This window comes from Plectropomus leopardus, chromosome 18 (genome assembly GCF_008729295.1).
Source record: "Plectropomus leopardus isolate mb chromosome 18, YSFRI_Pleo_2.0, whole genome shotgun sequence".
In the NCBI taxonomy this organism is placed as follows: domain Eukaryota; kingdom Metazoa; phylum Chordata; class Actinopteri; order Perciformes; family Serranidae; genus Plectropomus; species Plectropomus leopardus.
Window position 1 is genome coordinate 23,781,216 of NC_056480.1, and position 15,087 is coordinate 23,796,302.

Sequence of the window (15,087 nt, forward strand, 5' to 3'; positions counted from 1 at the left end):
TTACAGTGAAAATGAATAATACTGATATTTCATTTTCAACCTTCTGTTGCGTTTATCATTACTCATCGTCTCGGATTACCTGCCACTCATCCCAGGTTTCCACTTACTGCACATACCGAGCGGCGTATTGGGGTTGGGTTAGGCTCTGAACTGGTTTTGATCTGGCTCCAGATTTTCTTACCTAACGGATCTATTATTGCATATTTTATCTGTCCTTTAATCTTTTATAAGCAAAGCAATGTGCAAAAATCTTCATACTGTATACTTGCTATAACATCAAATGACTATTGCTGCTATTGTTGCTGCAAGCCATTAGTTCTTACAAGTCAATGTCTGTACTTAAAGCCTCTGGAAGTGTGGCTTTAAATAGTAAGAATGCACATATTATATCAAAGCTGAATGTTTCATTAAGTATCTACAAAAATCTAAGTGGAAATAAATGTTCCCAACTATAAGAAAACCAATTTTAAAACAGCTCATTTTGAAGATACAGGAATTTATCCAGACTGTGTGGGTGTGTCAAATCACGTTTTGATTGACAGTTCCTTGGATCTCACCTTTGTCGACTGTCTCTTGTCTCCATGAAAACCATGGAGCAAAGCAGAGTCGGCGTGGTACAGCTCCATCTGTTCCAACCCTCTGACTCTGGCTGCGTTTGTAAATGCAATCTGACACTCTATACTTAAATGAGAGAGCTGTTGTTGAAGGCCACAGAGCGTTCTTTTCTCCATGAATTAACAAACAGTTAAGTTCATCCAAATTTACGAAATGCTTTGTTATCGATGTTACTATAGCATACAGTTAACGTAATGTAGAACATGCAACACGAGCTGAGAGGCACCCATTTCCTATCAAAGCTATGAATGCGATGGTAAATTATGGCACTGTAGGGTTGGCTAATGCTATTGCCGTATAATTAATTTTATTTTTTTATTTTATCACTTTCCCATTTGCCACATACTCACTGCTGTCGATCCATGTAACATTGGTAAAAGCCAGGTAACACGTCTGGTAACATTAAATCTACAGTGTTTAAAGGAACGTTGGGGGATTTCAATCTGACATGTTAAATTACCTGACACCTGGCTTTTAATTTTTCATTGGCTTTATCCATATTACCTCATACTGATCGGGGATAACCATGCCCAAATTGTTAAAAATTTAAAATGACAAGGTCTCGAATTTAGATTGAGGCTGATCATTTTTTATGCTTTTTATTATGCATGTAAGTCCTTGAATCACATATTAGGAAAGTTTTTGGTGATTTGGGTTACCAGAGGCTTTTCAGAAGCACTGAAAGGTGACAAATCCACAGAGAAATATCCCCTCAACAATTATCACTCAACCTTCTGTACATCAGGTACTCACAGCGTGTCATATTGAATTTGTGGAGAATGCCTCCACATTGAACAAAGAATATGAAAAAGGCAAGCCCGCTTCATGAATAAAGTCTTTAAGAATCATGTTAAACAGCAAAACTATTTAAAAACGTGTTTACAAACTCTTTCACAACTCATGCAAGATAATCCAAGTCTTATTTATCCAGTCGTTTGCTCAGTACTCCCCAGACACATGTATTTTGGCAAAAAAGTTACAATATAAAACACTCACGTCTACAAGTAGCGCTCCATAAATGTGCATGCATATGAGCTCTGCTTAGGCAGAAATCAAACACGTGCCCAGGCACGCTACTCACGCCGTGCATGAGACCATTTGTCCGTGTGTGTTTGAAATCATAAGGCTTTAGCAAAAAATGCATTTAAAAGGTACTGAGCATAAATGGTTGAAGATTTTCTTCATTAGTACCCGAGGGTAACTTTGGTGTGCAGATGGGAAATTCAGCATTCCAAAACAAGACATCACAGCAATACAGTTTTAAAAGACATAAAAAACTAAATACATTAAAGCAAGTATGATTTATCATCAAAATAGTATCAAAGTCGTACAAACTCCTGTGATTATGATGATAAAGTGTTTCTGAATTTTAACACTTTTCAAAGCTTAAAGTGCATCATCTTGGGGTCTGTTCAGGCACAAAATGATTCCTTTCTTGTTTTGTTTTTTTCTGCACTTTGGGACTGCAAACCGAAAGCCAGAGTGAAGAAGGTAGAATTCACTGTTTAGTTAATGGAAAGAGTCCTAAAGAGGAGCAAAGAACTGATAGGCTGAGTGAGACTTAGCCCATTTGAAAATTTGGCATAAAACAGCTGAAAATTAGTGACTTTCTGCTGAACATAATTTATCATTTGTTAGCTAAAAAAAACATATTTTTTAAGAGATGGGAGAGAGAAGACCAAAAACAGAGCTAAAAGGAGCGTAATTAATGGACTTAACATACATCAGGGCCAGACACAGGGCAGCAACAAATTCTGTGTAAATGGACAACATTTTACATAAAAAAAATTAATTCAGGTGATAATGCTGTGTTCAGTGCTGTGTTTTAGCTTTTTCAGCTTCAAGTAACCAAAGAAAAAATCAATGAATGCTTCTTTAAACGCTCATAGGTATCATATTGACAATGAAAATGAACTCACTTGTTCTGATCAGAAAATGCTGAGAATAAAAAAATGTGTTTGGAGTAGGACGGCTCATAAGATCTTATGTTCAGGTTATAGAATAAGATTGTGACCATTAATTAGGCTTGATTTTTGTTTATTACAATTTTATTTACGTGCAAACATTGCAAGCTAAACCTCAGTGGATTGTGTAAGGGATTAGAAAGGATTCAGATTTAATAAGCAGAGCCGACTGAAATCAGATTCGATGAAATGCGATCAAAGTCCACCCCAAGGAAGGGGATTCTTCGATATACTTTAAATCCGTCTTCTTAACAAGATTGGAGACTCGGTTGCATTAAATTGCTACTTTGATGAAAAACTGGTGTCAGTTGGAAAAGCTAAAGCCCACCTTGATAGAGGACAGGATGACACATGACATACTACCTGCAGCTGCTTTAATAACCCCTGGGTGGAAGTAAATATGACTTATCTGTCACTGTAAGAGATGAGAGGAGATGAGAATCCACTTGAAACAGATTTCCAATTAAAAAAGCTAATTTGGCAACCGTTTTAGGTGAAAGGTTTTTGACTCCAATCTCAGAGCACAGATTAGCATAATTGCCCATAAAGGCTGATTTGACTTCCTTAAATCGTAATTTGGTAACATGGCCCTCCGTCTCTTGGATAGGGTGGCTGTTTTGGAGGGGGTAGATGGAGCCAATCAGTGTCGCCGGGTGAGGGGCCTCACATGGTGGAGGGGAGCAGAGGTCTCTCATATCACAAGGAGATGTCATCCACTTGGAAATTTCAATTATTTCCTCCTAGTAGCAAAGGTCTGGGTGACTTTGACACACAAAGCCGTCTGGGTTGCGAGTTTTACACAAGGCTGCGGATTTCAACAGACTGACTCATAATTAACCTGCGCTGTGGTCGTTTTTTCCCCCCGTTAACCGCTGTGTCTTTGTGGTACTAAGCTAAAACAATTAATTCAGCCTTTTCTTTCATTCACAGGAGACCAGAATCAACTGCATTCGGATTGCTCGCAAAGGTAACACTTGCTTTTCCTTTTTTAAGTTTTGAAGGTGCTTCATGAATATTTTCACACCAATAAATTATTGTCACATCAATGATACAGTAAACCTTAGCAGTCACAAAGGCTATCTGCTGGTTTACAGAACACATTGAGGTGGTTTACAGCACACATAGCTTTGCTTTACAGTACACTGAGAGGTTTAGCACAAATGTCCAGTTGGCCTTGAAGATAAGTTTATTGGATTTCGGTGATCAAAGGTCACTGTGACCGCACATCCGTGTCATTCTTGTGAGCATAATTTCACAAGAAGACCATTTTCAGAGATTCCCTCAAATTTAGCACAAACGTGCACATCTCAGTGATGAACTTATTAGAATTTGATGGTCAAAGCTCAAAGGCCAGTGTGACCTTATGTCCATCCCAGTCGCGCAAACACAATATCTCAGTAAGCCTTGGTAGAATATCCTTTAATTTGGCACAAATGCCCACTCAGATTTAAAGATTAAATGATGATAATTTGGTGTTCAAAGGTCACTGTGACCTCATAAAACACGTTTTTGGCCATAACTCCAATTTACATGCTAATTATGACACCGTTGGTGACACTAATCTTGGGTATCCACCTTGAAACTGTGCTGATTGTATAGATCTGTGTGAAGCATCCATGATTTATGTAGCTGCAACATACATATCTGAAGCTTTGTCTGGACAGACATGAATGTAAACCACAACAGGCCTGCTGGCAGGGTCACACAATCGCAAGGTACTAATTGTAGTTAATTAGCGTGTGTTAGTTAATTAGTGTTGGGCATCTTTTTTAAAGTCCACCAACTTTAAAGATTGATAAATATTATTTCACTTGTCAGCTTCATTGTTGAAATTTGGGATTACTGGGTTCTTTAATGACAGCTCTGCAGCTGGGGTCCCGGGGCCAATACATTAGCAATCAGACAGGTTTTCAACAAGTCCCTGGCTGAAGCCTTTTATCTAAACCACTTCATCTGAGGTGAAAATGAATCTGAACTTCCCAGTTATCATCTTAACTCAGTAGTAATTGTCAGACGCGTGTTATGTTTTGCAGAGGTACTCTGCAGTATATATCCTGCTGTCTGTGCACTGACATGGATTAAATGATCATAATGGATCATAATGATGATAATAACTAGTTAAAATAATGAGGTTATATTGGGGACTTGTTTAACGTCTGTCAGCTCATCTGTTGCCCCATGGACTCCTTTGTTAAACTGTGTCTTGCAGTGTTGTATCCCCATGCCGCCGCAATTAAGCTGCTGCAGAAAAATGTTATCATTATCTTTGGTAATGAGGGGGTAAAAAGGAGCAGGTTATAGAAAGCTATATTTGGAAAATGCTAGCACATTAGCAGTAGTGCTGGGGTTAAACAGGCAAACATAATGTTGAATAAGTGACAAGGCCAGTTCTAGGCATTGGCACAGGGGGCCAGTGCCCCCCCCCCCCAAATGTTTCCCCTGCGCCACCAACACCAATCATAGAAATCTTCAGCCCCAAATAATTCAATAATTCCAGTGGCCAGTCCCAGCAGCCCTACACATGTTTCTAGGATTTTAGGATGTTTCTCCTATTTTAAGACATTTTGTAGGATTTTAGGACGTGTCTATGTTTTCAGGATGTTTCTATGATTTAAGACCTTTTTAAGATTTTAAGACTTTTCTATGATTTTAGGTAGGGGTCGACAGACTTTTTTGGGCTGATATTTGGCATTTTGCCGATTATCTGTATAAGCATTTTATTTTAATTATCAACAATACAATTAATTACTAAAAAAGTGCAAAGAAAGTGTAAGCATGGGAGGAATCTTTACTTTGTAAAACCTCAGGAAGCTAATTGTATTTATTCATTCTTTTTTTAAATTTTCACTTGACTTTATTAAAACGCGCCTGATCAGGGATCATAACCACTATAAGATATTTCCTGCTGGTTTCAACGATGAGGAACAGGGTGCATGTCAGAGACTCCGACAGTTATCCTGGCTCAGGATGCCGCTTAGGGGATTTGCCGCAGACTTAGTGTTGTTTTGGGTGCTGCAGGGGAGGAAGCCCCCATGCCAATCTCACCAGAGACGCAGGAGGAAAGGTGAAAGCAAACATGCATCTGTGTTCTCTCTCTGTTCCTCTTGAATCACTGACACTGACATTTTGGCAAACCCCTCTTGGGCTCGGATGGCTTTGAAATCCAGAATGCAGCTACGTATCCTTTTTTTTTTTTCTTCCTCCCTGAGAGAGGAAGCGACCAGGAGTGTTTGCTTGAGAGACAGACACAGATAGAAGGCTCTCAGTTCAAACAATAGGGGAGAGGGAGGAAGACAGAGGGTGAAATGAAGTTGTTCCCCCCTTCCCTCCCTGCTGAATTATGTCTGAAGTTTGTAGTGCTCTTGAGAAAGGTGGCAGTTAAATTGGATTCCTCTGCCTGAACTCTTTCTTATCTGAAGTGCGATGACATCAAAGAATCCTGCAACGCAATTGTCTACCGGCGTGTCACATAAGTGGAGGAGGTAGGTTGCGGGTGTATTTATAGGAGCCATTTTTTACTGTAGTTGTGCATATACGACTGTGGCAGGCGAACCCAGAGGACATGCTGATGTTACTCCAGCTCCCACAGAGGTGCCACTAAGGTCCCGTTAAAGCCGGTCTTGGCTGCTTTTCATTTCCTCTCTCCAGCTTCCCACACGCACACACACATGCTGCCAGCTGTGCTCACCGGAGCACCTGGCCAATCCACTGCAGTGGTGGGCGAGTGTTTTTTTCTTTCCACGCCACCCGGGTGCTTTTCTTTGTTGTTTTTTTGGCCACACATGAAACACGGCCAACATTAGCCGGCACCAAAGAGCGGCGAGAACATGTTCATTACGGATCAAATCGTCTTGAAAGATTCGCCGTTCTGCTACAAGAGGAGGCTTTTATTCATGTCAGTTCTGGCACAAGAAAAGCATCACATTTACATTTAGCCTTTGCGACGTTCAGAAATTTTGCCTCAAATCTGTGTGACAGCTGAATGAAGTAGCCTAGACCTTTATTGGAAATCGGCTTAAATTAGATACGTGGGTTTCAAAGACAGATGTAAAAAAATAAGTAGATCTTGTCACATTTTGATAAATTGTTTTCTGATCTGCCCCCCTTTTTCATTTTCTGTCAATGCTGTTTGCTGTTAACACTTCCTGTTTACCTGTTGTCTTGATGGATTTGTCATCATGTACATTTCCCAGCCCGGTCACCAGAAGTTGTTTGTTGCCTACATGTCATATCAAAGTTTCTAAAGTGATGTCATCAAGAGGAGGAGAGGATGGTGAATGACGTGACAATTAGGCAAAACACCTACAAAGCTGCAGATCACTGTTCAAGACCAAAAACCAACAGAACAGCTTCATTTTTGGTCATTAAGTGACATCATTTCTGTGTTTTTAGTGGCATTAAGGCACCAAATGTGGGTGTTTTCTTGGGACTGATGGCTCTTAAAGCTTCAGTGGGTATTTTCCCCCAAACATGACTATTTTGAAGGAACCTGACCCAATTTTCACCCCTGGCGACCCCTCACATTACTGACATATTGGTTTAATTTCCTGCCAGTATAATGGCACAAAAAATATTCTTTTTTACAAAGATTTTGTTGCATTTCCTGCCAGGATAATGGCACAAAAGCATTTGATTTTTACCAAATGATAACTATGTTAGTGCCACAAAACACTTTTTTTTTTTTGTGAAGACATTGCTGACCTTTCCTGACGGAAAAGGCATTTGTTTTTACCAAAACGTATTGCTTTTTCTGCTGGGATAGTGGTAGAAAAGTGGTTATTTTTACTGAGACATTGCTGTTTCATGCCAGAATAGCGGCAAGAAAAGTGTTGGGTTTTTTTTAAGTAGCGACCAATATGTGTCCTACTGAGGTCATGCACAAAAAGTGGTTGTCTTTACCAAGACGTTGCATTTCCTGCTAGGAAAGAGGAGAAAGAGGGTATGTTAAGCCAAAACATGATTTTCTCCTTACCATAACCAAGTGGTTTGTGTGCCTAAACCTTCCTACATATCAACGACAGATACATTGAAATGCCAATTTTCAGTGTATCTGCTGCACAATAATGTAGAAATGCAATGTATCTGTGGTTTGCAGAAACATAAAACGCCAACATTTATTCTATTGGGTTGACGATTCCACAGCTTTAATTTTATCAGTCTAACAAAATAGGCATGTTATGCTCCCTATTGTGCTGCTCTGGGTTCATTTTTATATCAGGAATAGTGGTTTTATTTACTCTGTTTTTAAGCTACTGCAAATAAAACTGAATACTTCGTTTACAGATCCTCTTAGAACAGTTCCTGGCGGCTTTTTATTTCCTGAATAGGTCAAAACTTCTCGAACACATGCAGAATGAAGAACAACTTTATTGCCATACCATCTCATTTCAGCTGATGGCCTCCATCAGGGTCGTCATAAAACACATTACAAAGAACATTCCTGCGTAATGTGAGTGTAATGTTATCCCTGTGGATTGTGCATGACCACCGCTCAACTTTTTTTTTTTGTGCAATGAAATTTATAGTGATAGCCAATTTCTAAATATGGCCCTAAAAGCAGAATGAGTCACCCAGCATGATTTGTGTAATCATGGCAAGTCTGTCAGGCTGCATTGTCTGCCAGGAGCTATAGTCACCACCAATCCACAGCTTATCAAGCCAAACTCAGCATTCTGCTTCACTGTAAAGCCTGTTTTCTTTCTCTTTTCAGTCACACACAAGGCGATACTTCCCTCCTGTGTAGCATCAATGCTTTGTTAAAATACACAGACGTTGTCCAACTCAGTCATGCTGCCAAACTCACCAAGATATGCCGGAGACCCCTAAATGGTACCATGCCTCTGTGCATTTTGTTTTATCCCCCACCTTATTTGTTTTCTCATCAGCGAGATGGCTCGTTAATGATGCGCACGCTGCCAGAACTGTAATAACACTCCGTCAATTCATAGCAATTTTTCACCTTTGGATACAATACAACAGGGAGCGCAGAAGATTCATGGAGTGCGGGATTTCATGCTGTTGGCGAGCTGAGATGAGAAAGCAGACAGAAATGCACTAAGACTGTGACATATGGGTAGGAGGGAAATAGCTGCCTGAATGAGAGCGTTCATCCGTCCGGTAAGATAACCAGAGCGTCGTCTCTTACAAGCCAAACATGTTCAGCTCCCCTTTGTAGATGCTGCTAAAATCAGTGCGCTGAAATAGCCTGCTCTGATACTGTCTAATAATAAGTCATACACATACACACACTTGCTGATTTGTTTACTTTCTTTAGTATGATATAGCCTTGCAAATGCTACAAGCAACACTACACACAAGCCAAGTGCCATCTTGTTCCATAACATAGGAGAGAAGGCAGACATAACTACAGCTGATATCATCAGTACTCTGCAATTCACACTGAAACAAGCTAGATTCATAAATAGCACTACAGGTAGGAAGAAAATATGCTTTTTTTATTTTTGGGGGGGTAAACTGCACCTTAAAGGATCTGTTTGTGGTAAAACCAGCACAATCTTCTTTTTGTTTTGTGCCATAAATCAATGAAGGAATCCAGCAGATTTCCAGCCCCTCAATATGGAGACCAGCAGAGGCTGCCAATCTCCTTGTTTGTTTGTGATAATTATGCTGTGACAATGATTTATTGACATCAAACCGCTACATGGAGCATCTTGTTTTTCAATTAGAACCGAATAACCATCCACAGTTGCTGTCTTTGTGAGACGTGGATGGGTCTCTTCCTCACCTCTCTGTCACACTGTGCAGCCGCCTGTAAGGACTCCAAGCGGGCTCTGGAGGTATCCCAGCATGCCGAGGACATGGGTCTGATCCTTGGGGCCTGCGCTGGTGGTCTGGTGGTCCTCATTCTTCTTCTCGGGGCCATCGTCATCATCATCAAGAAGGGGTGAGTGGCTGTGAAAAGGATTGCCAGCCGGCCAGTTGATGTGAGATGACTTAGACCTTTTCAGAGTCAAACATTTCGGGGTCTTAAGTCCTATTGTTCCTGTGTAGCCTATCCAAAGGAGTAAATTTATCTCTATCCCACTTGGCAGCTAGGGTCTATTGAGGAGAGCATTTGGCAATGAGAGTGAATTACAACCAGAGTTAGTGGAATGGTAGAGCATTAATCCTAAACTCTCCCACCGCTGCCTCAGCCAAGCTTTTGTGTTTCATCTCATCTTTTAATTTCAAGGTCTGCGTGCTGGCTGAGCACATTCAAATGCAGCCTGCTCACGCTGGAATTGTTGGCTGCTTTCCACCTGCAAATTACCTCTGTCGTCAATCGCACCTGCAGTGTATTCTTCCTTCGCTCGCCGGGCGATGGTGGAACACTCATCTGAGTGTGAAATATTTCATCAAGGGGCATGTTATTCCATTGCCCACTCAATTACATGAAGCGAGCAGCTGTGAGGTGCCAGTGGATGGGCTAGTAATTGGTTAGGAAGGTTGTTTTTTGCTTTTTTTTTTTTTTGGAAAGAGGAACTTCTCCACCCTGCGGAATTTTCTCACAGAGAAAAGAGGTGGAGTGAATGGGATGTCTGGAAGAAGGCAGTGACTGATAAGATTCAGCGGTTCAGTCTCGCAGCCACAAAAGGAACTAGACAGCCACATGGGGGAAACAGGAGCAGACATGCTCATATTTAGCCACCGCACATTGTCACTAATATACAGTTAGACTGGCTAAGTAAATACGTTTTGGTTCAGTAGTCTTAAAGAAATTAGAGATCCCCTGCAGCATAATTCAGTGGGGTGCTGGTGAAGTGCAGGCAATGGGAAAAAAAGAAATAAAAAGCAAATTGCGTGCTGCACACCAAAACTTTGCTCTGGACCAACTTCAAACGTTGTCACTTTCAGCAAGTGGAGGAGCTTACAACCTTTTTGATGCATGCTTTATTAGGCTCAGGCATTAAGGATTGGTTTTTACATGCATATCTAACTCTCCATTTTCAAAACCAAATTGAAATGCCCCAGTTCTGTGTTTTTTTAGTACTTGAATATGTTTTAAATTAGCGCTAAGATTTTAAAAAAAGAAAAAACAAACATTATATCTTGAAATACTGATAAGCATATTATAGTAATCACAAAAGGATGCAGAGATACACTGCTCACTCACTGCGTTAAATTATTTTATCAACCTGGAATGATGTTTGTATGCTTGACAAGAAGTGTGGAAACCAGACAATGTAAAATTAGGAGACTTTTATGATTTTATATTTAAGTACATACATTTGTACATAAGTACAAATAAAATATTACTATATAGTAAAAGTATAGATATTCACTGTGCTATTGTTTCATTCATTAAAAAAATTAAATAATTTATGTTTGTGATTTTAAAGCCATAGCTGGTGACTTTTATAAAAAATATTTTTTGTCATATTTGCTGAGACTGTCAGGATATCCACATAAAAGTCGATAGATAAGACACAGATAATAAAAAAAAAGCATGTCCCTCTGCTTCTTTGAATAGCTTCAAATGGCATTAGCGCACTTGAACAAAAACAACCAATCAGAGCCTAGGAGTCTCTAACGCAGTTGTCAATCATTGCTCATAAACTGCAAACTGTAAAGCTAGGCAGCGCTGATCAAACATGAAACAAGATTCTATTACTGCATTGCCTATTTTTCACATCAAATGTTGTTTAAAGACAGATTTGAGTGCTCTGTTCAGTTGTCAAATGTTTGTGACTCAGTTGCCATGTTGGAAACAAGCAGCAACCTCCGAGGCTGAAATATGAAGCCACTGCAGAAATGCCAAAAAATCCCCATAGTACTCTATGTTAAACTACCCAACATGTTTATAACCTAACACAAACACACACAAAAAAAGATTGATCTTGATAGTTTGCAAAGTGTCGCTACAGTCTGTGAGTAAGACCCACCCCGCTCCTCAACAGCTCCAAAAAAACAAGATGGTGACGGCCAAATGCCAAACAAAGCTTCAGAATGAGAGTCTACAGGAAGAGGTTTAGAAATGGCAAGCAATCTCAAATACAGCAACATGAATACAAATATAATCCACGATAAACCACAAAAAATGTCCATTGGTCCAGCGCTGATTTTTGGTGTGTACCAGGCTCTTTCTTTAGTCTTTATGCTCTGGTCCTGCTTCATGATTGCTTGCTAGGAACATCCCAACGCACTGAGCATCTTCATTTATCTTTCTGATGGCCATCTTTGATAAACCATAGTCACCTCTCTATTTTTTCTCCTCACTCTCTGTCTCTCTCCTTTCCTCCTCCCCCATGCTAATCAGAAGGGACTTCTATTCTTACCCTTACTACCCGTAAGTTACTCCTTTCTCCATCTCCCACCTTGACGCCATCCCCCCCTTGCTTGCCCTTCGTAGCCCCAGGATTACTAGAGTGGAAATGAGCATTGCTTTCTCCACCTCATCCTCAAGTATAGACCCCCTTGCCTCCCCCTCCTTTCTCCTTCACCTCCTTTCGCCCGACCACCTCCACCTCCACCGCCACCCCCGACACTCTTTTGCTATCACCAAATCACACTTTCCCCCCTCGTCCAGTTTCAATCTTGTAGCCCTTATATTTCCCCCTCAGTCCAATTTCTCATCCCTCGCCCGCCCTCCTTTCCTTTCTTCCTTATCTTTTTGCCTGTCTTTCTCTCATTCTTTCCCCTCTCTGCTGTCCTCTGTCTATTATTACTCCCTGCCCCCTCTCTCTCTCTGTCCTCCCGCCTCTCACTGCATCTCTACAGTAGGAAGAAGGTGGCCATAAACAAGGCAGCCATGTCCTACAGGCAAGAGAAGAGTCGGAAGCTGAGCTCTTTGGACTGCAGCATGACAGAGCAGAGCACTCTCCAGCAGGATGAGAGGATGGCCCACTCCTTCATGGATGCCCACGGCTGCAACGCTCGAAGTAAGACAGCTAGGAACATATGGGTACTCTTGAGAAAGTGTCTAGAGAGATGAAGCTCCCCTCCTTCCTGACCTTCAGCCATGTTTACTTCCAAGCATGTATCCAATCTGTTCTGCCAGACCATAAGGTGCTCTCAACAGAGAAATCTTCTGCAACTCTCTGGTCTGTTTGAATATTCTGCAGTGCCAGTCAGCCCTCACGTCTCGGCAGAAGTGCTGACTTTTTTTTCCTTGAGCTGCCCCCTAGACTTTTCAGCCGAGTTTACATTAATAAAAAAAAATGAACAGAGTTCGTGTCGCAGAGTGCAAAATTCCAGAGCTGTGCCTTGAACTGTGTGTGTTGATGTTTCCCAGATGAACAGCGGAGCTCAGTCAACGAGTCCAGCAGCTTACTGGGAGGCTCGCCCCACCGCCACTGTCGGAGGAAGAGCTCGCCTTACCACACGGGTCAGCTCCACCCCGCCGTCAGGGTGGCTGACCTCCTCCAGCACATCAACCAAATGAAGACGGCTGAGGGTTACGGCTTCAAACAAGAATATGAGGTAAGAAGGAGGAAATAAAGATACACTATAGTACTAGTAAAATGGACATTGGGTCTCAGGCTGTTTTTCATGGTTTGGGCTACGTCCTGTCGATCAAATTAAGGGAAATTGTGCCACATCAAACTGTGTAGTGATACTGAACTTTGTGTTAACAGTTTGTGGAAGGCCTTTTCCTGATTCAACATGACATTGCATTGTTATAAAAATGGCTTGTGCTATACAAGTTAGGGCCAATGTAGTCAAGACAACTTAAAATGTACAACTTCCTTAAGGAGATGTAAGTTAAACCTTTAAAACCTGAGCAAATTGGCTTAATTTCTTTCAAAAATGTGTGAGGGCAATGAGAAACTTAAGAAGAAATGGCCTAAAAATTAACAAGAAATTAGTAAAAACTTACAAGAAGATTGCTGGGAAAAAGCAAAAAACAAAAAACAAAAGCAAAGTAAAACAAAAAAACAAAGAAAAAGGGAAAACTTTCTCAAGAAAGAAAGTATTTTTTCCTTTTTCCATAATATTTGATAACATCTAATAAACCATTCAAGCTATTTTTTTAGATATTTTCCTCATTACTTTTTACAATTTTTTTTGCAGTTTTCGGGACATTTCTTGCCTAGTTGCTTTTTTCCCCCCATGATTTTGAAAGAAATCAAACCAGTTTCAGAGCTTTAAATACTAGTGGAAAAATGTCTGAATGCAGCACAAGGGAATGGATGTCCATCCATGTGATAAAGGGTTAAATCCATATCATCTGCTGTTTTTACATGGAGACCACAGCCTACATCACTCTATGTAAATAATGTTGTAAAATACAGCTGACTCAGACATTCAACCTCAGTATTGTGTTGTACAGTTTAGACAATCGCACAAGTTTGATTTCATGCTGCGTTCACTTAACATAGGAATGGCACTGCTTGGTTAACAGAACAATGCGCCTTGGTACAAACGAATATAATGCTTTTTTATTGGAATTTAAGTTGTGAAAGCACAGGATGGATGATTGTAAAATTCAAGGTCATTCAGACAGGGGTTTATGTTTATAAGTATTGCTAATCAATTTTATGAAGATCAGAAAAACTCAAGTCTGCTATAAATTCTTGAGGAGTGATTGATTTATACATTTGAGTTTGTCTTAATGTTTGTTAAAAGGAGACATTTTTGTTTCTTTTCCGTACTTAATGTTAAACCAGTGATATAACCTGTTTTGTTTGTTGTGTTTATGTGTTATATTGTGTGTAAGTCTGCATATAACTATGTGTGTAGACCCATTAAGAATAGCCAATGCTTGTGCCGGTGCTAATGGGAATGCAAAGAAAGACTTTCTCTCCCTTATTACCAGAATTATACACTAGATTAAACTGGGACAGTGCTTTGATTACAATTGACTTAATTAAGTCATGGCATTAATTAAATACATTAACAACGAATTAACAACTGAACTAAGTAGCAATTTTATTGTGCAACGTAGCAGTTAATGCTAACTTCACAGTTGAGCTTACAGTCAAACTTGCATATCCAACACCTTTGGGATGAACTTGAATACGGACTGTGAGCCAGGTCTTGTAACCCAGTATCAGTGTTGGGCCTCACTTATGCTCTGTCTGAATGGGAGCAAATCCATTATACTAGTTATGAGACAGACCATATATACTTGTGCTGGGCATGGTTAAAATGGTTAATACCTAATCCGTCAAACCACTTTGAATTATTTTAAGTTTGTACCATTGCACTCTGTAATCTCTTATCTTCATCTTATTTTATATTTTTTGCGCTGTTTGTCTGGGTATTGCATATCCATTCCTACAAAAGCTACTTGTTGTGTTTGCAGTGATGAACCTTTTGATCACCTTTAGGGCCATAATTGGGCCATCAGTCAATGTCAGGTCATCAATGAACTTCTGTCGCCCTGGTTTTCACTGTGGGCCCCTCACTGCTGACATTATTTTGCCTCTGTTGGCTGATTTTTGGTTAATTCATCGTGTTGAATTAGTGAGAGAAATCACTCTGATTGGCTATCGTGTTTTCATCCCAAGTTGTCACATGTTGCCACTTTGCAGTGGACTTCCACATCTACATATTACTCTCTAGGTAT

At 40.3% G+C, this 15,087-nt stretch overlaps 1 protein-coding gene across 1 annotated transcript in view; it reads left to right on the top strand.

Moving 5' to 3' along the window:
* ptprua (protein tyrosine phosphatase receptor type Ua) overlaps nt 1–15,087 on the top strand; it is a 251,377-nt gene that overhangs the window by 185,101 nt on the left and 51,189 nt on the right. Inside the window, exons 13-17 of the mRNA XM_042506534.1 lie at nt 3,510–3,546; nt 9,345–9,483; nt 11,839–11,865; nt 12,297–12,457; nt 12,811–12,998. Of these exons, the coding sequence (XP_042362468.1) occupies nt 3,510–3,546; nt 9,345–9,483; nt 11,839–11,865; nt 12,297–12,457; nt 12,811–12,998 (552 nt within the window). The remainder of the gene's footprint in view (nt 1–3,509; nt 3,547–9,344; nt 9,484–11,838; nt 11,866–12,296; nt 12,458–12,810; nt 12,999–15,087) is intronic.